Source organism: Budorcas taxicolor, chromosome 3, assembly GCF_023091745.1.
Source record: "Budorcas taxicolor isolate Tak-1 chromosome 3, Takin1.1, whole genome shotgun sequence".
Taxonomy (NCBI): Eukaryota; Metazoa; Chordata; class Mammalia; order Artiodactyla; family Bovidae; genus Budorcas; species Budorcas taxicolor.
In genome coordinates this window covers 108,448,070-108,473,570 of record NC_068912.1, presented here as the reverse complement: position 1 = coordinate 108,473,570, position 25,501 = coordinate 108,448,070, and the positions used below count along the sequence as shown (strand labels likewise).

Here is a 25,501-nt window from a genome sequence, read left to right as displayed (position 1 = left end):
CCTGGGAAAGAGCTGTGGTCAGGGATGTGCTAGATCCACAACTCCTTGACTGTAAAGCAGTCATGCCCTAACCGGGTTCTCCTAACAGACCCAGTGAGGAACATCGCAAGCTGATTTTAAAGCCTAGGCTCTGTACACAACATCCATAGTATTAAAACAAAAACAGTTCTATTCCAAACTAAACCGCTCATTGCTAGTACAAAAGAAATACAACACTCCGTATTTTCTAGACCTCAGCCCTGTTTCGGTCAGACACTTTCATGCCAGGGTTATACTCTTAGGAACTCAGAGGACTGACTCATTTGTCAGGAGTTCGAGTGGACTGCATCACTGAAATCCTTGGGGGTGAGGAGCACTCTTTCACTAATACTGGTGGGTGGTTTCAACTGTCCAATCTCAGAACAGATGCATCATGGCCTTTGAAATGCCAACTGGGCATGAAGAAAATGAACAGTTTCTAGTTGCATATTTTTGTGTAATTTAATAGACAGCTTTTAACACGCTACTGCTTATGTTTGGCCTTCTTGTGTCTGTGTTTCTGCCCTTCTGAGTCGGTGGTCTTCTTTTTGTTCCTGTTCCTATTTTTCACGTTGTGTGTTTCATAGTAGCGTACGCCAACTTTTCTAGATCGCTGCTGCCGTGCTTCTCGCCTCCTCTGTAAAAAATGGCACACACACCAAGAGGGAAAAAACCAATCAAACCAACGCTGAAAGTCATAAAGAGGGCCCCTCTGTTTCTCTGTGCTCCGTTCCCACGTGGCTCCCGCAAGTACTGGTGGCAGCACTCATGACGAGAGGCTTTACCAGACTCAAGCCTGCACTTCCACTGCAGCTTGTGACAACTCCAAGTGACAGGCTGCGACGTGGCCCAACCCTCAGCCAATGCCTGAACCTTTTCTCTGCACTCCTGCCAAGTGGTCCTCTGGTCTAAGGCTGGACACTCATTACAAGCTCTCCACCTCCCAAAGGGGACCCCTCCAGCTCTCGAGAGCCTCGTTACAGAGCTGAGCCTCACAGACGGCAGCCATCTGTCTGCCTACACAGCTCAGCTCATCATGTGTCATTTCCCTGAGGCCACGTACACCCAGCACTCGTTCCAACAGTACTCCGCGAGTTTGAGGACAGCAACTGGCCTTCTTGAAACAAGACATACACTCAGCTGACCTTCATGCAGTCAAGGTCAACTCTTGATCCTATTTCACTGACCTCAACCAGGTCACTTAGGACTGGGGTTCCTTGACTTAAACGCTAGAGCATTAATTTCATAAAGTGTGAGTTGTAAGAAATGGACTTCCCCTCTCTACTCTAAACTGGGTGATGCTGAGGACCAAAACACGTGCCTCCTTAGATGTAAGCGTCCTGCGAGTTTTGTCTAGCTGCTCCTCTTCCCTCTGTGCCTTCCTCTTCTTTCCCTTTTTGGGAGGTGCTGGAAACGAAACACGAACACACAGAAAAGAAATGGGAAATTTTATTTAAAATGTACCTGTGAATCCTAAGGTAGGAATGAGCTTGATATGCTGGAGGAGGAAGGCAGAAGGCCAGTGTGAATACAGTGTGGTGTGAGACACAGATAAAATCAGGACAAGGCCAGGAGGCTGCCAGATTGGGGGTAGGGGTGGGGGTATGCTCCCAGGCCTCCAGTTTATCTTGAAAACTGGATGCAGAAGTTATTAGAATGACTGCATAAAGAATAAATATATGAACCATCTGCCCGCCTGAAAAAATTTGTCTTTGGATCCACACTTAAGATTCCAAGTTTAATAATGTATTCTTTTTAGAGGAATTTTCTTGAATTACCAATTTAACCCCAAGAAATGTGCAGAATAAAAACACAATAAGGACTCCCCTGAGAGCTCAGTTGGTAAAGAATCCACCTGCAATACACAAGACCCGTTGGATTCCTAGGTCAGGAAGATCCACTGAAGAAGGGATAAGCTACCCACTCCAGTACTGTTGGGCTTCCCTTGTGGTTCAGCTGGTAAAGAATCTGCCTGCAATGCGGGAGACCTGAGTTCGATCCCTGGGTTGGGAAGATCCCCTGGAGAAGGGAAAGGCTACCCTCTCCAGTATTCTGTCCTGGAGAATTCCATGGATGGTATAGTCCATGGGTTCACAGAGTTGGACATGACTGGGTTGAAGGGTTCAATCCCTGATCTGGGAGGATCCCACAGGCCACAGGGCAATTAAGCCTTGCACCACAGCTACTGAGCTGGAGCTCTGCAATAAGAGAAACCACCAAAATGAGAACCTGCGCATCGCAATGAAGAGGAGCCACCGCTCGCCACAACTAGAGAAAGCCTAAGAGCAGCAACGAAGACCCAGAGCAGCCATAAATAAATAGATTTTTTTAAAAGAAAGATGAGACAATTTGTGTGATAAATAATAAGTGGAACCAGGGTAATATGCCAGATGTGACAAATATCAGGATGACAGTACAAGAGGTAATTTCCGAGATGAAACTTAAATTTCCCAAAGTTCTGAAGATGCATATCGCATCTACCTGATTTCAGGAATTTAACTGTACCTGTATCATCTACATCTTCTTCAGCTTTTCTTTTTTTTTGTCCTTCGGATTTTGCAAAAACCATTTCACTCAGTCCCTTGGATATCCTGAAAGGGAAGAGTCGGTTAATGAAACCATCTGACATTTCCCTCCAATGACCACAGCCCACACAAACTTGAGGACGGTGACAAGCTCCCAGGTGAAAGAAACCTACTCCTCTTCACGTGGTTAACGCCACTGGCAGAAGCAACACCATCTCTGCAGCCCCTGGATATCTGTGAAAGACCCAACTACTACACTTCTCAAGGTTCAGGCAGCTGTACATTTTAAAAATGTATAGCAACACCTTCCCCTACCCTGTAAAAAACTCCTTATGGCAAGTTTCTGGCAAAACGAATAAGCACACAGCAATCTGTGAGATCAAGAGGACACTACCTGATTGCTGAAAACTTCTTAGCTTTGGCTTTGTTTAAAAACCTCTGGTACTTGGCGATCTTTTCATCCAGGGCTTGAATAACGGCCTTAGTGGTGTGTCCCGCATGTTCCTCCTGGGACTCTGTGTAAGACTCATCCTCATCGTCTCCTAGGTGCTCCTGTTCCTCCTCCTCCTCCCTCTCTGCAGAAAGGCTCTCCAGCTCGTCATCGATATCGGACATCTCCAGAGGAACCAGGTCATCCCCAGAAAACTGAGGCGCAACGTTGATCTTGCCAAAGTTCTGCCGGACCCGCGCCAGAATCTGCTGCATTTCTGAATCGATGCCACAATGCTGGGGCTCTTCTTTTTCCTTCTCGAGGATGGATTCCGACTCCTCACCTACTGTTTCTGCAACTTTCTCTCCTGGGTTGTTCTGGGTTGTTTCTGCAGCAACTTCCAAAGATGAGGACGACGGAAGCTAGTCGGGACAGAACGGTGGGGGTGGGGAGAGAAATGGAATCAGAAAATGAAAACTGAATTTCTTTTTTTATTTTGTTACATTGGCGTATAGTGGATTAACGGTGTTGCGTTAGTTTCAGGTGTAGAGCTGAGTGATTCAGTTACACACATACTTGTCTCTCTTCTTTTACAAACATTTCCCCCAATTTATGATACTGCACAGAAGTCCCTGCTGAATTTCTGAACTTACATATCATGCTCTCAAACAAAGCAGTCCTATTCTCAGGACTAAGGGAAAGTGTCAAAAACATGCACACCTCAGTCATGTTGTTAATGTATCGTTTAGTCAATGTGCATTAAGCCCTGAACCCAGCATGGAAGGATGAGAGGAATACAGCTACGATCCGAAAGGGTGTGCCAACTCAGAGTACTCAGCCATCAAAACCAAAACCACCAGACACTGTAGACACAGGAGGCTGCCTGCACCATCCCTGAGGACTGAGAACAGGGGCTGCTGAGAAAGCACGTCCCCAGGGACCACACACCCCGGGGAAAGGATGGAGGCCCAGCAGAATGCTGAGGGCCAAGGAGGTGCTGGTTTAGAAAGCGCTGAGGGTGGAGGAGAGGCACTGAGGAAGCGCCGCGCAAGAAGGGTGGGAGGAAACGGAAGATTCAGAACCAGCCCTGATGCCAGGCACGTTCTGGAGAAGGGGCAGAGGGAAACGTGGGCTGGCAGTGTGAGGCCTCACGTAGTGCCACTGGGCACTCAGAGCTGAGGCTGGAAGAACCCACGGAATTTTCCAAAGGTGAGGTGGCTGAACAAAGCACTAAATACATCAGGAATCCATGAAATTCAGGAAACAGTGTAAAAAATTCCTACGTATGTTTTCATACATTTTTCTGTTAAGGTAGTTTTTTAGCTTTGAGATTCTCAAGATTCTGCCACCACCAAAGAGAGGGAAGGGCGAGTCACAGAGCGGGAGAAACTGTCTCAACTTAACAGCTAGACATGGAGAAAGAGTTAAGAGAAAACCTTGCCGTTTCCCCACAGGGTCACATGGGGGCAAAGACAGTCTCCTTGGACCAGAGGCCTCAGCCCCACCAGCCACAGTGCTGCCTACCCCATGGCCTCCCTCCAGAACCATTGCACACCAGGCTCCCGTTGCCTCAGGTGTTAGGGGGTATCGCTCCCGACACCTGGAACCTCTCCTGTGACATCCATGGAGCTCCTGCTTCAGGTTACCAAGGTCTCCCCTAAAAAGCCACTTCCCCAGAGGCCGTCCCTAACCACCACCTCACTTACAAAGCACTCCTGTCTCCCACAAACCCTCAACCTGGTTTAGTTTCCCTCATGGCAGTCAGTACATCCTGACATCACATATTTATCGGTGTACTACGTGTCTTCCAATAGTGTAATAAAAATATGCAATTGGCCTCTGACACCCAGTTGCTGGCACAAGAGCTCCTAAAACCTTTGGTGTCTCTTGTTATTCTTAGTAAGTCCCTCTGCCCCAAATCAGTTTGTGCTAGTGAGATGACTGTGCTGGGACCCAGCTTCAGATTAGGAGCTGGCCACTGAGCCCAGGCAACTGCTGAGAAGGCTGGAAATTGAGTTCAATCACTGACGGCTAATGAGCCTGTCAACTGCACCTGTGTAAGGAAGCCTCCAGGCTGGTGAGCACCATGACATGCTGAGAGGGTGGCCTGCCTGGAGAGGGTGTGGACACTCCATGCCACCTTCCGCCCCATAGGTGCCCTATGACCCTGACATTTGGCTATTCCTGACTTATATCTTTTGTAACAAACCAGTAATCACAAGCAAATCACTTTCCTGAGTTCTGCAAGTCCTTTTGGCAAATGATCACACATGGGAAGCCCTGAATTCGTAGTCAGCTGGGCAGATGTGTGGGTAGCCTGAGAACGCCATCTATCCTGGCACGTGAAGTGGGGGCAGTCTTGACCTGTGGGGTCTGCACTAACTCTGGCAGTTACCCAGTGGGTGTCTGGAGCCTGTGTAACAGGTACAGAAAGATGAAGCTTATCTGAGATCCGAAAACACCAGGTACTCCTCCACTGGCACATGGACATGGGTGTGTGCGTGCGTGCACAGGAGGGCAGGGCCTTGTCCTGCAGTACCAGTTGTCTGGTGGTTTTAGGGGAAGAGGAGAAAAGGGTGAGCAACATCAGTTTCAGGTATGTTGATTTTGAAATGCTGGAGAAAATATTCAAGTGGAAATTTCTAGCTGACAATGGAAACTCTGGGACTGGAGCCAGGTGAGAGGATATCAGAGAAATATGGACCGAAACGACTAGCATGAAGCAAATCTTAGAGCCACCTCTTCAAGAGACTTGGCTGAGCTCTGAAGAAGACCCTAGAAATAGAAAAGCCAAGTGCCCAAGTTGGAATCTTGTGCAGTCCACTGCCGGGAGAGACATGCAACGGCTGGGAAGCTTCTCAGGGTAGCTCAGAGCCCCCGACCTAAGACTTGCCCTGAGCACCCACTGTACCACTCTCCTTTCCCGCCTGATCACGAGCTTCCTGAGGGCAAGGACCATGCTATCTAATCCTGTGCTCCCAGTGCCCGGCACCTGGTTGGGTTTGAAACAAAACAAACCTTGGAAATGCCTCTGTTCTTCAAGCAGAAGACGAGACACTGAAACTGTAAGTGAGCACTCGCATGTAATGAGCTCTCCACTTCCAAAGCCCTGGAGACTGGCATTTACACTCAGTCTCCTATCACACCTCTACTTCCAGGTCACCCCCCACAAGGTCACAGCCAGTGGCACCCGGGATGGGAGACACCGCAGCTGAAAGTTATACCCCGAAGGAAGATGACTGCAGTCCAAAGACATGCGGGTCAGTAACCCCACTTCCAGAGAGGTGGGTCCACCCTTGTCTTACCTCAGGGGCTGCTGGGGGTTCTGCACTGGGTGGCTTGACAAAGAAAGGAATCCGGCCCCTCTGCCAGTCATTGAGGACCATCTTCCCCACAGTCCGCAGGTCGGGCTCTCCACCCTGAAACGTTGCAGAAAGATGCCCGATTCAAACAACAAAGCCGCCCCCCACTTTGGTGGCACATCGCTGTCCCAGCTGTCTGTCACCACCCTGCCAAGGTTCATACTTCACACCGCTCACACACGTCCCCAAAAAAAAGGTCCACACCACACACTGCGCACACAGGCCTGAAGCAGATCCCAGCCTGAATTCTCACAAACCTTGGCTCACCTTTAATAACTTCCCTGTCCGGAAAGCTAGCTTCTCCAGAAAGTCCTCAGCATTATCCCAAGAATCAATCTTGTACGTCTTGCTGATATATTCTGGTTTTGCTCGTTCAAGTACAGCACCAACGTGGTCTTCAGGAGTCTTAATTTTTTCAACTTGAACCTAAATATTGATAGGAAAGCTCCTGCTTACAAACTTGACTATGGAAGGAGTGAAGCTCCAAGTGTTCTTTGTAATCGTGTCTGAAAATAGATTTCAACGCCTCAAAGCAAGCGGGCCTGGAGGTGATGAGACATGGTCGGCTGGAAGGAGCGCCATGGAAAGCCAACCGCAGCTGGGAACCCAGAACCCTGCTCTAATCTGGCTCTAATCCGGCTCACCACAAATGGATGGCACGGCTTCCGCAAGCACCTTTAACTTGGAATGCTTTGTGCTACTGACTTGCAGAAATGGTTAAAAGTCTGCCGATCCCAGGACACAAAGAGAAGGGAATAAATGGTTTAAGGAAGGTGGGGAGGAACCGCCCAGGATGTACATAGCCAGAAACACTGGTGAAGGTTAAGTGGAATCATTTAAAGCTCTCGGTTGTCTTCAGAAACAAGTGAGGAAATGACCGAGTTCCAAAATGACTCAACCCATAAACCCACGAAGATGAATTACTGTTAAACATAAACAGGCCCTGCTTCCCTCAGGATCCCGTGCGTAAACGACAAACGCTTTTGTGGGATGACGTTGACCAGATATGCCCTTCAGCCTCCTCCAACAGGCTGAAGTGGAACAGACAGGCCGCCCTGTTCAGTGTCATGTTCCTCCAGCCTGGCCAGACAGGCTGACCCCAAAGTGCCTGCTGAACGAGTAAAAAGCAGAGGTCTCCGGAGCTCCCCACAGCACGCTCCCCTCGAAGGCAAAGAGCCTCCCGGGACCAAAATACTCACGACTCCTTTCAGCACAATGTCCGTCTCCGAGTCCTCGGAGGGGTAAACCACACCCGGACAGTCGATGAGGAAGATCCGACGCATCAAGGTAATGTACTGCCAGACCTGAAAGCAGAGACTTCCGTTTCTGACTGCTCCGGGTCAGTCCCGGAGAGGGGTTTCACAAAGCCCCGATGCTCACCTAACGAGAGAGGGGGCTGGGGCTGGGGGTCGGGTATGGAGGCAGTCATAGGGGTGCACCCTGGTAGGTAATGAAGCTCCAAAGCCCCTCCTTTATATGCCATGCACGAGGCACTTCCATGAGGCATAAACTATAGTTTCCATCAGCTAAGGGTCTAAAAATAATGCAGAGGCAGGCTCTTCATCTAGGATTGTGCAATCATGTCCAGTAAAGCTTTCTCTGACTTCTCTGCAAGTGCTTCTGGAAGCTTAATACTGCTTGGCCCCAGTTCCTTTCAGCAGAACCATGCTGCACCCCACACTCCATGTTCCACGGTAGGCCCCCAACCAACACAATCTATCTCAAACTTGAATTTTCTTTCTTAAGCCAGACACCAAATTTTCTCTAGTTTTATCAACACAAAAGGTTGGAGTGACATGAAAACAAGACTCAAGTGGCACACAGCAGACCGTGCCACAAGTAGGCAGTGGCACACAAAGTACCCTTAGTCTCATCAAAAGGGCAGAAACAGCTCCAGGACGTTGCCACCTGCGACAAGGAGACTAAGCTCCCAACGGGAATCTTCATCCAAGGGAGGCAGACAGACATCCCCGTGTCCTGAATTAGCGCCCTCCGCGGGAAATAAGTCAGAGTGGAGAAGACCCCTCGAGCCAGATGTACCTTTGTTTCACCTGCGATGGGGGCCACGTTGCAAACCTTCTTGGAGCGCAGTGTGTTTATCACAGAGCTCTTGCCAACATTCGGATAGCCAATGAACCCCACGCTGATCTGTTTCTTGTCAGTGTGCAACTGTGCAAAAAAAAGAATACACACCACACACACCTGGAGTGAGTATCCTGGGACAAACAGGTTGTGTCACTTTGCTGCCATAAAGAATACAGTACAAAACTACCACTACAACTTGATTTAAAGCCCAGACACGCATCACCGGCCTAGTCTAAGTGGGCTGCATACACGTCCTCATGAATAAATCAGAGGTGAGTCAGCGCCTCAGTCACTCATGTGAAATTATTCTTGAATGTTTTAAGGTTGAAAGTATGCAGGCTGAGAAAGAAAGAAAGAAACAGCTCATTAGTCACCGGTTTAGAAGAATGCTGTCCACTGATACAATGTCTTCAGGGAGGAGAACCTTAGCAGATGTACCAATCCCATGACCCACCCCTCCTCTTCTCTGCACACCACATTTTGCATTTTCATTGCCAACGACAAAAGACAAGAAAGGCAGTCTCAAAAGCCAGATAGCTGGGTGAGAGTCTCAAGGAGGCAGAGCTCAAGCAGAGTCTACAAATCAATGGGGGCTTCTGTCTAGAGGCAGAGGACTGAACATCCACGACTGCCTCCCTCCACAAACCCCCTGGAGCCACAGCAGTGAGAATTCACACCCCCCACCCACAGAGCCAACAGCAGTGTGAGTGCACATCCCCTCCAGCCCCACGCCTGGTCCCCAGAGAGCCACACACATAAAACGGAAGCATGAGCTAGAGATGAGACAACACAAACTGATGTGAGATGTTAACAGAATATTACACTTAAAAAGTAGTATCTAACTTGACCCACTACAAAATATGTAAGCTACCTGGCTGCAAAGGTAGAAAAACTAAAAACGCAGCAAATACACTGCAACACGCAGTGAATACAGGCCTTGGGAATAGGCAGTACAGTCCTCTCTAAGGCTGGGACTGAAATCCAGAGGACTGCCCAGTGGACTGTCTGCAAATAGTCACACCTCTCCTTCCCCTGCCCAGCACGGGCGTCCCAACTTCTCTGCCCTGGAGGCTTAGGAGACAATAACTGTTTTGGAACCCTGTATGTCTGAAAATATTGCTAAGTTTCAGGCCTGACAAGGACCCTAGATTTAGACATAACAGTTGCTGAAAGCAAGTGTTCAACGTCTAAATACTGAATAGGGCAACTCCAGGCCCCTACTCCCACTGCACTCTTAGAATCCTGGCAACCAGGTCCACACACCCCCGAGCTCGAGACGGGAAGACTCCCTTCTAGGGAAACTCACAGGTCCAGGAGTAAGACCTACAGACGGGGCCTTCCCTGATGAGTCAGTGGTTAGGGCTCAGCACTTCCACTGCAGGGGCACAGGTCTGATCCCTCGTCAGGGAACTAAGATTCTGCATGCTGCATGGGGAAGCTAAAATAATGAGAATAAGAACAGACCTACAGACAGCGACATCTGGAGTGTCCCCCAACGAAATTCTGGGTTCTTCCCAGTCACCCTACAGTAAAGCCTCTCAACAAGCCTACCCCCTGCATAAAGCTTCTGTGGCCTTTTGTGTGTGTGTGGCTCACTCTTAAAAATGAATGGAGAACCAAGAATAACCAGACACTGGAAGTGTGACTCTAGTAGAAAAGACAGGAAAACAGCAACTTGGAGGAGACAGTGTCAATGCAGGAAAATGTGGAGGACAATTCCCAAATACCGCTATCCTCATCGTCCTCAGACACAGAAGCTAGTGAATCCGTGAAACAAAACAGGCTGTTAAAGGGGGTAGGGCCACTCGGAGTTAAACAAGAGCTTTCGGAAGTTAAACATTAAAAGTGAGAGGCAAAACATTTCGTGATAGAACAGCTAAATGACCGAATCAAGGTAACTGCCCAGAAAATTGGACAAAATGTCATGAATGTACTGAAGCGAAGAAAATTCAACTGGGACTTCCCTGGCAGTCCAGAGGCTAGAACTCTGCGCATCCGCTGCAGGGGATGTGGGTTCACGCCCTGGTCGGGGAACTAAAACCCCACAAGCCACGTGGCAAGGCCAAAATTAAAAACAAAGAAGGTTCAATGAGGTACCTTCAACATTCTAAGAACAAATGGTGTGAGGGTAGAATGAAGAAATTTGCAGGAGGCAAGGTCTCAAAAAAATGTTCCCCCGCAGTACTCTTCTTCAGAAAGCTTTTGGAAAACACATTCCAACAAAAGGAAGGAGTAAACCAAGAAAGGAAAGAGATTCAATGAACAAGGGAGCCAACACAGGGAACAGCCATATGAATTCTCAGATGATGGTGAAAGGAGATCCCAGGAAGACCCGGCAGCAGTCTGGGACGTGGCCCCACCTGGACGGGAGGTGCTGGACACTCAAAGTTCCCACACTATCGAGGATTTGGTGACACGTCAGTGACAAATAAAGCGGAGCTACTTAACACCAGATAAAACTGAAGGTCCTATTAGAAAGGAATTATAATCATAGCATTGTGGATCAGCAGGGACTGACACTTTGGTAATAATACTGTAAACACTGAACAAATAGTAGTTTAACCAAATGCCATACAAGGACACAGGAAGTAGAGAGAGAGGACGGGGGTAAGAAATCTAACTCTCACTTTCCATAGCAGGAACTTAACAAATACGTAAAACTGAGCAGGGTGGGGAATGAAAAAACAAACTCTTAAGCGTGTACAAAAATACGGGAGAAAATGTCAGAAGTAACAGCCATGAATTTCTTCTGGGAAGCAGGGAAGGGTAGGACAGAGGTCATGCATCCTTTGATAGAAGCCAGGTAAGATGAACTGAACTCACGAATACAGAGTCGCGGGTGCAGAACAGGAAATTTCGAGAAGGTCTGCTTTCAGAGTCCCCCCGAGAACTAGTGTCTGACCAGGGATCAGAGGCTGGAGTCCAGCGGGGTCCCTTCTAGGCAGAGGGGAGAGAACACATGGCCCAGGAGCCCAGAATGGAGAGAGTGTTGGGAGAGGGCAGGTCATCAACCCGAGCAGAGGGTGGACCATTCGATGCCAGGGACATGGCAGAAAGCAAAGTGACGTTCGTCGGGGAAGGGGGTACAGGCTGAGCTAGAGAGCATCTGAGGATCCCCTGTAATCCTGAGGCTCCGTGAGTGTTTACATCTCTGGAACACACCGTTCTCACTACCGAGAAGATGTGGGAGGTGAGACACACTCTGGGAAGAGACATTCTCACACCAACCCACAGCCTTTCAACTCCAGGAGGGGCAGGCCAGGTTTCGATACCTTTCCAAACTGCCGCAGAAGCTGAATAAACGCTCCTTTGCCAAAGGGGTTAGTAAGACTCGCGTGGAAAGCAAGTGTCGGGTAATCCTGGGAGAGGACGGCAACCCATCGTTTCTAAAGGGAGACAAGAAAGAAGCTGGTAAATTGGAAGTTGTTTATTTACACCACAGGAAGAACCAGAGAGTGAATGACAGGACGGTACTTCATATACACAGCTGTCCAAGGAAAATGTTAGCTGCATTTCTTTGAAATATTTTTTTCAAGTATGACGGTTGATGCTGTTTTTTGCCTTATAAACACAAAACAGTATTCCCAAAATGCCTTCACTGTTACTAAATGCAATTAACCTAACATAATGTGAAGCAGGCCAGGGGCCGCAGCTGCCGCCCCTTCTAAAGGGCCCACCCCAGTCCTCCTGTGGGCACTGCAGCTGTACCACTGCCAACCATCAGGGATCAAAGGTAACTGCCCATCATCACTGAAGCCCATTTTGGTTTTGCTTTCAGTATAGACACCTCAGTGACTACAACCTCAACAGTACAACACTTAATCTGCTGCCCCAAATACTAGTAATCACGACACCTACTTATTCATGGATAACGAGCCTCATGGCCTTGGTTATCTGTTTTGCATTAGCAGCTGTACTTACCGTTGCCCAGGTTGGAACAAGGTCACATTTGTTAAGAACAAAAATGAGATGTTTCCAGGGTTTCTCTTTTTTCAAGTAAGTCTCAATGTGAGGGGAACGTGTACCCACTGGATCTCTAGCATCAAGAACTTGAACCACAACATCTGATGAATCTATCACCTGCAAATTCAAAGAGGCGAAAGTGATTTGCTACAGTAGTACAAGGGCAAAATGAAAGAGAGAAGGCATTTAAGGGAACCTGGGAAAAATAAAGCAATAACAGGGATAACCTCTCAACAGTGTTATGAGGAGGGCAGGTTGTAGCCAATCTTAAAAGCCAGCAGTCAGTATTCTAAAAAGTGTTCTTCACCCTGTGGGTGTCTGAAACTTGTCAAAATTTCAAACAGAACTGGCTTGGACGAAACCAGTCTATTTCATGACTGCCATACAATAGTGAGTAGAATCATTTACTTCTTAAACCTCTAAGTTTCCATGTTATAAGTGTTGTGTATTTTACCAAAAAACTAAAAAATTTAGTTTGCCTTCATGATACTAGTCTCCTATTATGTTACCGTTTAATTACGTGACTATACTTGAAAGATTTTGTTACTGAGAACATTACTCAAATTCAACTCAGCCAGCTGAATAGCACTGGACCAGGACTCAGGAGACACAAAGGCTCTTGCACTAACTACCTGGGTGAGCTGGGGAAGGGACTCAAGCTTTCTAGACCTGCATTCTCATCTGTAAAACAAGAGGGCTGGACTAAGGAACTCAAAAATTTTCATGCAGCTCTAACATGTATAATAAATCTCAGTAGGAATATCATTTTAGCAGGCAATCCAAAGAAATATCAATATAAACAGAGAATATATGAATCCATGTAATTTGGCTGTTACTATTATGTGAGTAATAAAGAAAAACGCAGTTATCCAGAACAACAGTAGTATGTGGAAAGCCATATCCATCCTGGTTTCTCCATGGAGAGAAAATGGATGGATGGACAGAGCGTCAGTAGCTCCAAGTCTGTTTTCTCGCATAAGATCATGAAGGCCAAAGGAACCACTCAATGAGAGAAAATTTAAAGTCCTACCTTGTACAGCTCACCCCATATTCTTTTAGACTGTCCTTTTTTAAATATCTCTTCTTGGGCTTCATTTCTAAATAAGAAAGCAACCAAAGTGAGCAACTGATGCGCTGTAACAATTAAAAGGATATTTTAAGGAAAAATCAATCATGTGCTCAGGGAAAAGGGTATCAAAACTAGTTGTTATCAACATTGCTAATGATTAGCGAAATGTAAACCGTAACTACAATGAGGTATATCTCACACCAGTCAGAATGGCCATTATCAACAAGTTTCCAAAAAATAAATGCTGGAGAGGGTTTTGAGAAAACGGACCTCTCCAACACTGTTCATGGAAATGTAAATTGCTACAGCCACTATGGAGAACTGTGTGGATTCCGTGGAAAACTAAAAACGGAGCCACCACAGGACCCAGCAACCCCATTCCCAGGCATATATCTGGAGAGAATCGCAATTCAAAAGGATGGATGAACCTCAGTGCTCAATGCAGCACTGGCCACAAGAGCCAGGATGTGGAAGCAACCTAAATGTCCACTGACAGAGGAACAGGTAGAGCTGGTACATGTATACAGTGGACTACTACTCAGCCAGAAAAAGGGGCCAAACAGTGCCACATGCAGAGACGTGGGTGTACCCAGAGACTGTCATACAGACTGAAGTAAGACAGAAAGAGATCAATACTGCATAATATTGCTTGTGTGTAGAGTCCAGAAAAATGGTACAGATGAGTTTACTTGCAAAGCAGAGACAGTCACAGAAGCAGAAAACAAACGTACAGTTACCAAGTGGGGAAAGGGGGGGTGGACTGGGAGACTGGGACAGACATATCTGTGCCGCTATGCATAGTACAGGTAACTACACGAGGACCCACTACACAGCACGGGGAGCTCGACTCAAAGCTCTGCGGTGGGACTTCCCTGGTGGCCCAGTGGTTAGGCATCTGCCCTGCAAAGCACGGGATGGGAGTTTAACCCCTGGTCGGGGAACTAAGATCCCACATGCTGTGGGGCACCTAAGCCCAGGTGACACGGTCACTGAGCCCGTGAGCTGCAGCTCCCGGAGCCGGCACGCCCTAGAGGCCACTCTCCACGGTAAGAGAAGCCACCGCTCCGCAACGAGAGAAGCCTCCGCTCGCCACACGAGAGAAAGGCCAAGCGCCGCAACAAAGACCCAGTGCAGCAAAAAATGAATGATAAGTATATACATATGAAATTTAAGAGGCAGCTATAATTTAGGCAGTCTGTCACAGAGATTTATGAAAAGGAAATCAGCAGGACCTGAAATGTAATTCACACGCCAAAGCTCCCAAAGAGAGTGACACTTTGCTGGTAAGGTTGAGAATTTGTTTACTAGCCTCAAAGATATCTACCCAATGTCTCTGACTCAAAAAACTAGTTTTATGTCTCCCCTATTGCTGACTGAGGGCTTCCCTGGTGGCTCAGATAGTAAAGAATCTGCCTGCAATGCTGGAGACCCGGGTTCAATTCCTGGGTGGGGAAGACCCCCCTGGAGAAGGGAATGGCCATCCACTCCAGTATTTTTGCCTAGAGACTTCCATGGACAGAGGAGCCTGGTGGGCTACAGTCCATGGGGCTGCAAAGAGTCGGATATGACTGAGAACTAACACCACTGCTGACTGTACCTTTTCGAGGTGGAAAAAATTCAAATCAGCAGAGACATACAAAGTTCAAACAGCTCTAGGAAAAAATGAACTCGCTGCCTCTTCCTGCTTGGCCTCAAGTGGCTCGATTTTACCTCCAGGAGTCCCAGGGTTAGTGGTGGGCTGAGGACAGCACCAAGGCAGTGGCGCTGATGCAGGGACAGCACGTTTCCATCAGGGCGCCTGAGGGACACAGGACGGGGGACCGGGAGCACCAGACCGGAAGACCCTTTCTGGAGGGCAATGGGGCAGCCACCGATCAAAAACCTGCCTACTCTTGGACACTGTCCTTTCCCCTAAGAATTTATCCTTGGGGAGCAATTCAGGATGAGAAAAAATTAGTCACACTGACATTTTACCCTACAATCATCTACCACAGGGGAAAACTTTGAACAGTATGAATGCCCAAATGTGGAACTGGCCACGACATAACCTACTCTGACGTGAAACACTGTACTGCTGTTGACTAAGTACTGACATGGAAATATATTCTTAATAATTGAGAAAAATACATTAAAGTAAAAGCAAGTTAAAATACAGTCTTAAAGTATTGCATTTATAAATAAAAACTCCACGTTAGAAACATCTAGAAGTGTGTGTGTGTGTGTGCGTGTGTGTGATAAAAACTCCATGTTAGAAACATCTAGAATAGTGTGATAAAAACTCCATGTTAGAAACATCTAGAGTAGTGTGTGTGTGTGTGTGTGTGTGTGCGTGTGCGTGCGCGTGCTTCCCAGGTGGCACTGGTGGTAAAGAACCTGACGGCCAATGCTGGAGACATAAGAGATATGGGTTCAATTCCTGAATTGGGAAGAGCCCCTGGAGGAGGGCATGGCAACCCAATCCAGTATTCCTGCCTGGAGAATCCCCATGGACAGAGACACAACTTAGCATGCACGTGTGTGTGTGTATATATATGTGTATATTATATATATGTATACATATATATGTATATATTATATATATATATACATGTATACATATATATAGTATATACACACACACACACATATATACACACACACATACATACATACATATACATATACCCTTGAATGATTCTTGATCTCCTTTTGGGTATGAATCCCTATGAAAGTATGATGAAAGTTATGGATCCTTTTCCTCTCCCTCCTCTTCCCTAAAAACAAAACCTCACTACTTTTATGTATGCACAAGTTTTCCATATTATCTTCAGAGGGTCACAGAAACCTCAAAGGCCATCCATGAACCCCTCTCAGTGATCCAGAGACTCTGGTTAAGGAAATCCTGATAGTCTTCTTCTTTTCTTTCTACTGCATTTCCAATTTAACTATATTTTTAAAAATTGCCTGCGACAGAATGTACTGCTATTATTATGAAGAAAGTGTCACTTATTTTTATTTGGGGGGATTAAGAGGCCAATAGTAAATCATCTACCTTAAATTATCTTCCATCTGGCCCCAACCAATTTCACTAATTTTTCTAGTATAAAGGAAGAGGCTAACTCCATCTATGAGATAAATCATTGAGGTTCTTGCAGGTAAATTACTGTACAGAAGATGTTTATTTTACAAAAGAGCAAATGATGACATGTGCATGAACTTTGAAACAGTACCTCACACCAGTGTCTTCAGCTACCAAGTCACGATCCTTGCCCTGGTCATAGCTCTCAGTGGATGTTTCTGCATTTTCTATAAGTGACTGCATATCACTTGCAAATAAATTTGGCCGCTTCCTCTGCGCTTTGGGGCCAAATGTTGTTTCGAAGCTTTCAGTATCAAGGATGTGCACCTTTGCATTCTAAAGAGAAAGGACAATTATAGGTAACACTAAACAATGCACAGAGAAAAAGCAGAAAGTTCAAAACCTACCCAGGAAAGGCTTTCTGCTCTCATTTTTACAAAGCTCAACCCATACCAAAATATGCAACATGAATACAGCCTGACTTCTCATCAGAAATGCTTATTTAAATAGCAGACACACTTGTTCCCCTCTTCTTCAAGTTCTGTAAGCTTCCTTGGAGAAATACAAAATACCAATAATCAAAGCAAATATGAATACCTGTGTGTAAGACTTGCCAAAACTCAGCTTTATTTCATTTATCATAAGCTTTCAGTCAAATGTAATTAAGGCTACAATACTGAAAATTAGCTTCTCTTTTCTAACCCCCTTTTCCTCTTAAAAGTTTTCAAAGAAGTGCATAAAATTCGCCAAATTCACAGATTTTGTCAAGGACAATCATACTCATATTTGTGTTTTTTTTTTAAACCAACTGTAAATGCCAACTTTTTCTTGGAAGTCAATTTCTTTCATGGCTAAAAGGAATTGCTTGTTTTGTAAGATGCATTTTAGTTTCAGATAACATTTTCCCTAATTTAGGTAACGTTTTTTATTAAATGCACATGGAAAGTCTTCAGATGAAAAACATCTAGCAAAACTCCAAAATAATAGTTTAGATGTGATAAAAGGAACCTGATCCTAACTAGAATTTGATGTGCCTATAAAGGAGTTACGAGCAGAGGAATTTTTGAAGCAGGATGAAAGTCACAGTCTGAGTTAGGATCTATCACGTAACAGTATGTTGTTAATAGCCAGCAGAGAATATCCTCGGTTAAAAAAGAAAAAAAATCACCTTCTGCCCTCAGTACAGGCTCCCCTGTAAGCACCAGCTACTAAATTCAGAAGACAGAATAACCCCATGGCTTCTAAACAGAATCCCCTCCAACTCCTAGAGATCCTTAAGACATTATCATTTTCTCAGAGTCTCTAACCCATCTTTTAGTTTACTTTTACTCACTACACTCCAACAGGGGAACATCCCCACACAAAACAGTCACATTGCACATGAAAACTAGGTTCTAAAGTCACTGGGAAAATTATGACCAAGATTATCCTTGAAAATCTCTTAGCCTATAAAATACAATATACCTGGATCTGTGTCTGTAAACCTATACCTCAGGAAGTACAATGTAGTAATATGCAGGGTACAATAAAATACACAGAGTAAGTTACAGTATTTTGACTGTTGTATTGCTATAGAAACACAGTAATTATTATGCACATACAGGTGAATGTGCAAAAGTTAAAAGTGTATCTGATTTGACTACGTGTGTGCGTGCATGTGTGAGCTCAGTCTGCCAACCCCAGGGACTCTAGTCCGCCAGGCTCCTCTGCCCACGGGACTTGGCTACACCGCGCAGCACATCTCAGAATCAGATTTTACAATGAGCAGTAGCACAGTGGCAAAGAATCCACTTGCCAATGCAGGAGATGCAAGAGACTTGAGTTTGATCCCTGGGTTGGGAAGATCCCCTCCCTGGAGAAGGAAATGGTAACCCACTCCAGTATTGTTGCCTGGGAAACGCCATGGACAGAGGCGCCTGGAGGGCTAGAGTCCACGGGGTCGCAGAGAGTCAGACAGGACTGAGCAACTGAGCACACACACACACACACACACACACACACAAGGGTTTTCAAGGCCAAAGCAGGAAACTCGCCAGTTACCAAGTACCTGCACCAAAATACAAGCTGGCCGCTGCAGTCGTGGGCCCTCCAATCCACACTAGCAGACATTTAAGCACCGCATTTTAAAAGCACTGAGCAACTGGCATGTGCAACAAAGCAATAAACCCACAACAGAGCTGCTTCTCTGTTCTTCTCATGAACAGGATTCAACAGCTTGTTAAAAGATGGCTTTAGGGAGAACAGACAGAGAGAACAAGAGAAATGAGCACCTTGTCTGTGTTTCACGAATTACACTCATGTGCTTCCCTGACAGAAAACAGTCACTCCACTAACAGGTGCCATTCTTCGAGTCCATCATAAAACAAAGCATAATTGACAAAACCTGAGGCAATAACCAGGCCCTGGGTTTTATTCTGTTCTGCAAGTAAACACTTCTCCTTGAACTCTTTAATTCTTGTATGTATGTCAATGTTTTCTTCCCCTCCTGATGCTGGAACCGAAGCTCTGTGCTGTAACTGATGGATATTTGAGGAAATTATTATTCAGTTCATGTAAAAAAGTGCGGCAAGCTTTGGGCCACTTCTCTGGTTCCCTGTGAAACTCACTCCACTCAAGCCAGATCCAGTCCTTACTGCACTTTGAACTTCATTGGTTTTAACAACCAATCTGGCAGGTACCCCTTCCTTCAGGGGACAAGACTCTTCAACGAACTCACTGAAGCTGAAAGTACTCAACACCAAAGTCTCCTTTCCTACCAACCCAGTTCTAATTCTACGTTTCCCCAAAGTTTGATGCAATTACCGCTTAAACAAGTTTGCCTGCAAAAACTTTTAAAAATGGTATTGGTGATAGCCATGATCTATTTAGCTGTAATTAAGTGGTGGCCTGAGTGCTTGCTTTGTGCCAAGAGCCTTAATAGATGTTTCATCTGCATCCCATCACCCAGGAAAGTGAAAGCTCAGAGACACCTAAGGCCGCACAAAGGGCCACAGCAAAAAGGTTAAAAGTAGGGCCTGTACTCTGGTCCACCATGCTATTGAACCTCTCTGACAGAATTCGGTTCATGCAAAAGGCGAGATCCTTAATAACGGCGAAAGAAGTCTCAGAAAGCTCATCAGTACTGCATTAAGCACTATTCTCTACAGAAAAAACAAGAGCTAAATATGGTAGAGAGGGATCTGTGTGGTCTGCCAGGGACACCCTCTGTCTTACATGAGGCCGGATTCGATCATGGAGAAGAGACATGGGTAACTTGCTTTGCTTCATGACAACTTTGTATGGATCCTTCAAGACTGTGTCCATTTCCTCTTGAAATTTTTGTAATGATGACTGCTTAATCACACGTGTATTTCCTGTTTTACAAAAGAATGTTGCCATTTAATAAATTGCTCCTTATTGCTTTCGCCTCCATCTTCCCAGTGACACAGTGAACGGCAAGATTTTTAAATTGCCCTCACCCAAACGCCTGACACATCTACCCTAAAGCCATTTTCAAACTTAAAAGGAAAAAGCCAAAAAACACAAAAACTGCCTCTCCTGCACTCATACACAATGGACTAAATCACCAACCCAGACACACACAGGGTTTCAGTAGTTTTCCAAGTCCAATTTCCTGACTGGACAAAACTGAAAAATAAACATCACTGAATGGAACTGAGATTTGACAGATGCCCCTCTTCCGGCTAGACATGGCAAAGAAATCTGCAGCCAATCACAGCTGATCAGGTAGTGTACGCAGAGAATCCCGAAACACAGCACCTCCTAAGAGTCATAGCTCCTGTTTTGAGGATTAGGAAAGCTTGAAGGGACTATTACATTAACCAACCAAGCCCTGCAAGGAAACAAAATGAAACCATGTAACACCTCCTGGAGTACACCTTGGAAGTGAGAGACTGTTCACTAACAGGCACGTTGTGGCACACATGCCAAACTCCAGGGGAAGGCCACAGTGGCAGTAGTTAATGCTTCCACTGTACGACTTACTGGACACTATTCTAGACTCTTATACATCACCTATTAACTCATTCAATTACCACAGCAGACCTACAGACAGGTGCTATTTCTGTCTTCATTTTGCATATGGAAAACTGACGAGCACCCTTAAGAACTTGCTCATGGTCCCAGACAGGGAAGAATGAGGACTCACACCCAGGAGGTCTGGATCTAGAGTCACAGGACCTTGCCACCGTGCTAAAGGCCTCTTGAAGAAGTTCTCTTGGACACTTTCCTGTACTGCAGTTTTCTAGAGGATACCCGTCCCACCCAGAGATGTTACGAGATGTTCAAGGACAGTTCAAACAGCAGGCAAACAATGGGGTCTGGCCACCTGGCGTGTCCACACAGCTGGCAGTGCTGAGGGAAAGACTGAGAGCCCCAACGGAGATGAACGCGGGGTTTCCAAAGGAAGAAATCCTGCCTCCCCACTGCCTCTGGAGACAGCTACTCGCTCTAGGGAAGGACTAACGAGAGGTCCTTTCATTGCCACTCAGTCCAAATACAAGTGCACTGAGATACAGGGCTTCAGAGGAACTTCAGGCTAAAGGCAGGAACACACCTCAAGGCACCGTTCAAACAGTCATCTCTCCAGGCGATCAGAAATTAGAAGAGGAACACAGGAGCCCTCCGAGGTCTGTGAGTGCTAGTCATTAAGGATGATCTCGTCTAAGAGGTTCACTCCCAGTGAACAATGATGAGCTCTTTTCAAAAGAGGAAGTCATTTATGAAAGCCACCCGTACCACTTTTCTCTGCATTTTTCCCATGGCAGGGGCTTCTTATCTCATTCCTTTCTCACATTGTCCTTGACAGTTTCCCAAAACCTCAACACCTTTTAGACACCTGAACATTCTGCCCTTTCCCACACAGTGCACATTTCCTAGGGCAAAAGTAGCAGAGGCTCATACTCACCAAACCACTTAATGTTCGGCTCCACTCTTGCCACTGTGCCAGAAGCCACCGTTGACTGATACTGCAGAGGCTTAATCACTTTACCACGGCTGTTCCTGAATGAAGGAAATAATTCAGATTTGGGTTGAGGACAGAAGAAAGACAAGGGCAAATTTCAGTTTACAGAATACCCTTTCCATCAAAAGGACCTCTCTTTTTTTTCCTCCTCTTTCCCGGTTTTAAGTGATCATGAAATACAGATTTTGGTAAACAAAAAGTCCTTTGACATTCAAAACAGATTGCCCCAAGCCATTTAACCTCTTGCAACAGAGCACGTAATGATTTTTGCTCGATGAATAACAACTAATGCCCGGGTTTAAAAATCTGTTTACTGTTTGTTTGCTTTTAAATAAAAAATCACATACTTGAGCCTTTTGGGGATCATTATTTAAAGGCTGGTTTAAATGAATTTTAAGTAGAGGGTGATTTATGCTGGAACTCAAAATACTAAAACAAACTGCAGAGTAGGTGACTAAAGCAGATTAAGTTCATTGACATTTGTGTTTTAGACACATCTTTTAGAACGGATGAAGAATCCAATTACCAAACAAATTAAGACCAGCTCACACAAAATGTCATACTCAGCAAGTCCCTGTGGTCGAAGCTGCCTCAGCAGAACTCAGAGTTGTGATGAGTGTCCAAGCGCCACAGTGTGGTGATCTAAAGTCTGGCCTTAAAAAACTTTTTTTGCTGCTTTCATGACACTGCCCTATATGCTTTGTTCAAGAAAAGCAGATTTCTATCTGATGGACATTTACTGAGATGTAACACACGATTTGTGGAGGCCAAGGCTGTGAGGAACAGGGCTATTGTAGGGTAAGGACTATGACACGATCACTATTTCACCACTCACTACCCATGTCTCTAACTCAAAATCCACAGTTGATCATATAAAACGGTATTTGAAAACACGCTCAGTTGAACAAATGTTGAGTGCCTGCTCCAGGCAAAGCATCAGGAAAGTTCTGTATGATTCTGACACATAACTGTTCCTAAACGTACCAGTTTCTTAATCTCTTAATGTTTGATCTTAGTTTAATCAACAGCAGAATAGACAGTAATTCTTGCTTTACATCTCAGAGAGAAACAGAAGGACAAATTAGGATAGCAATGCTGGCTTGGTGTCACATTTGGGGATGCCTATCTGGGGAAAGTAGGGGTGGGAGTATCAAGGGCTTCACAGGTGCAGCTACAAGTCCAGAGCAGGAAGGGAAGGGGGAGGGGATAACAGCGTCCAGGCTCACCTGCGCTCTTTCTGTCTGTACATATTCAGGCGTCGAATTGTGGCCCGGTCCCTCATGTTGTGGCCTCCTGCTCCCTGCACTCGATCTAGGAAACACAAAAGTAGTCTGCACACTATTTGATAACCAACAGGTCTAACTATACCCATTGCTTTAAGCACACCAACCAGTTCATTGAAAGTAGGCAAGCTGCCAACTCAGCACAAAATCTCCACTTTCTCCACGTGTTGCTCCAACAGAATCATTCCTGGAAGCTACATGGTATGACAAAGCTGACCTAATCTCGAATCCTCCATAGGATTGTTTTGAAAATGATAACAGGTAATGTTTCTGAGTACTAGTTATGGCACTGTGCTATCCATATTAGAGGCATCGTCTTGTAATCCCTACAATAATCCTATAAAGAGGGACACATTATCCCCATTGTGCAGGTTAAGAAACTGAGGCACAGTGGGCAGCCATCCTGTACAAAGACAAAGATGGCACAGACAGAATTTGAACAAAAACACTGGATCACCATCTCTACTCTTAACCCCTAAGATGCCTACCTCTACCTCTGGGTCTCAGTTGAACAAACATTGAGTACCTGCTCCAGGAAAAGGTTCTGTACAATTCTGATACCCAAGTGGTCCCAATGTACCAGGTTCTTAATTTCCTAATGCTTGATCTTAGTTTATTCAACAGAAAAATAGACAGTAATTTTTGCCTTACATTTCAGGCAGAAAGAGAAGGACAAATTAGCATAGTAATACTAGCTTCACATTTGGGGATGCCTTTCCTGGTGGGCTACAGTCCACAGGGTTGCAGAGTCGGACGGGACTATCAACTGAGCATCAGGTCGCCTGTCTACTCCTGAAGTCATGCAGGAGAAAACAGGCTGAAACCACAGGACTGGTGGCCCTACTGCTCACTAAGGTGTCAACTGTGAGAAGCCACTTCCCCTATTTTGGCTCAGTCTCTTCACCTATAACATCCTGATCTCTAAGGGCCTTTTCAGGCTTAATACTGTAAGATGCCAGTCTACACAAATTGAATAATTTAGCAGCAGTCCAGGGGAAACATTCAACATGAATTAAAACCAAAACCTTTAAGCCATATTTTAATATGTTTTATTAACTAAACCCAAATGAAAAGGACTCTCACAAGGGCTATCTTGTTCACTCCGTGGTGGAACCTCAAAATTCACACACATCTCCAAAAACATCTTTACTGACACAACCATATTTATTTATTTGTAACGTTTTCTATGAACTTGGACGACTCCAAGAGCCAAATCTACAGTCCTTTTCTCATTTAAACGGCCAAAGCTAAGGTGGCAGGCAACTGTGGCCAAGTATAAAAGGCCAGTTGGGTCGGTCTACATCACTTTTATCTGACTTTATCTAACTTACTTTTAGCAATTCCTTGAGCTGGACTGATACAAGACTGACCTATATTGGGGGAGGGGCTTCAACACCCGACACACAGGAAAACAAGAAGGTCAAATTTAAGTGCCCCTTCCAACTCTGAGCTTCCCAGTCTCACCTTGGAGACTCCCCAAGGCTGCCAGGCCTGAGAGTTCCCTTTCCCGGCTTTAGACCTGGTTCCCGGCATCTACCCTTAACAGGCGCGCAAGACAGCCCTCCTCAGTGCCTCTGAACAAGGAATCACCTTCTCCCTTCTCATACCCAAAGGCCACAGCGCTTGAAGTCACTCGAAGCAAGGCCACTCGGAGTCCCTAACCCCAAGCTTCCTCAAAGCCCCCACCCTCCGCAACCCCAGCCGCCCGTACCGGGATTTGTGCTGGCATTAGAGGGGTTGATGGTGCTCCGTCCTTTGTACTTGGGCTTCACCATCTTGCCGACAGGACTGGTACCAGACCGCTGGGCCCGGCCTCCGTGGAGTACAAAAGCTTGTAACTTCCCGAACCGGACCGAGGAAACCCGCGCGAACCACGCTGCACCGCGTGTGCGGGACGACGTCACTTCCGCTCGCACCCCTGCTTTGCCCCGCGCGACTTCCTGCGATCGCGAGGAGCGCGCCGCCGCACTCTTAGCTCCGCCCCCACCCCGCCTCTTAGATATTTCCCAGCGTCGAGCCCCGCCCCTCTCACTCCATAGCAACCGCCAAGCTGCCCTCCGTAGCAACCACCCAGTTACCCTAGACTTGCGGCCCAGAACTTAGGAGTTCTGCCTGAAAACGTAGATGCCCTTTCCTAAGCCAATGACGCAAGCTTAAGTTTAATTATCTTCTGAATTTGTCCTCTGCTGCTGCTGCTGCTAAGTCGCTTCAGTCGTGTCCGACTCTGTGCGACCCCATAGACAGCAGCCCACCAGGCTCCTCCGTCCCTGGGATTTTCCAGGCAAGAGTACTGGAGTGGAATTTGTCCTCTAAGCCCTTCCAAAAGTGGCCGACTACCCAACAGCCAAATACCAATCAGATCTTGTCATCCCTCCGAAAACTCCACTAGCGTATCATCACTCTCAGGGTTAAAGGAGAGAAAGAGAAACTCAAACTCTTTGTTATCCCTACGGAATTTTGAATGATCTTGTCCCTGCCTACTTATTTAACCTCATTTGTACCTTCCTCCCTCTGGTCATTTTCGCTGAATGTTCCTTCTGCCTGAATCATTATTTCCCTAAACCTTTGCAGGGCTACTTCATTCTGGTCATTCAGGTCTCAGCTCAAATGTCACCTACAGGTAAGGTTGCAAGATTTAGCAAATAAAAATACAGGATGCTTAGTTAAATTTGAATTTCAGACACACAATGCAATAATACATTTTAGTATAAATCTGTCCCACGTAATATTTGGGACATACTTGTA

At 46.0% G+C, this 25,501-nt stretch overlaps 1 protein-coding gene across 2 annotated transcripts; it reads right to left on the bottom strand.

Moving 5' to 3' along the window:
• Positions 1–306: 306 nt before the first annotated feature.
• Positions 307–24,626, bottom strand: GNL2 (G protein nucleolar 2). Of its 2 annotated transcripts, XM_052636987.1 has the most exons (17): positions 24,468–24,626; positions 22,700–22,784; positions 21,417–21,511; positions 19,724–19,863; positions 16,662–16,846; positions 13,414–13,480; positions 12,342–12,500; positions 11,693–11,806; positions 11,244–11,357; positions 8,376–8,504; positions 7,535–7,639; positions 6,603–6,761; positions 6,279–6,392; positions 2,938–3,395; positions 2,524–2,609; positions 1,340–1,425; positions 307–655 (listed from the first exon to the last, which is right to left on the bottom strand). In XM_052636987.1, the coding sequence occupies exons 1-17, from the start codon at positions 24,529–24,531 to the stop codon at positions 503–505; spliced, it is 2,313 nt and encodes a 770-aa protein (XP_052492947.1). In that variant the 5' UTR covers positions 24,532–24,626; the 3' UTR covers positions 307–502. The 2 variants fall into 2 exon arrangements, with proteins under 2 accessions (XP_052492947.1, XP_052492948.1); XM_052636988.1 differs by lacking the exon at positions 11,244–11,357 and having other exon boundaries at positions 309–655.
• Between the last annotated feature and the right edge of the window lie 875 nt (positions 24,627–25,501).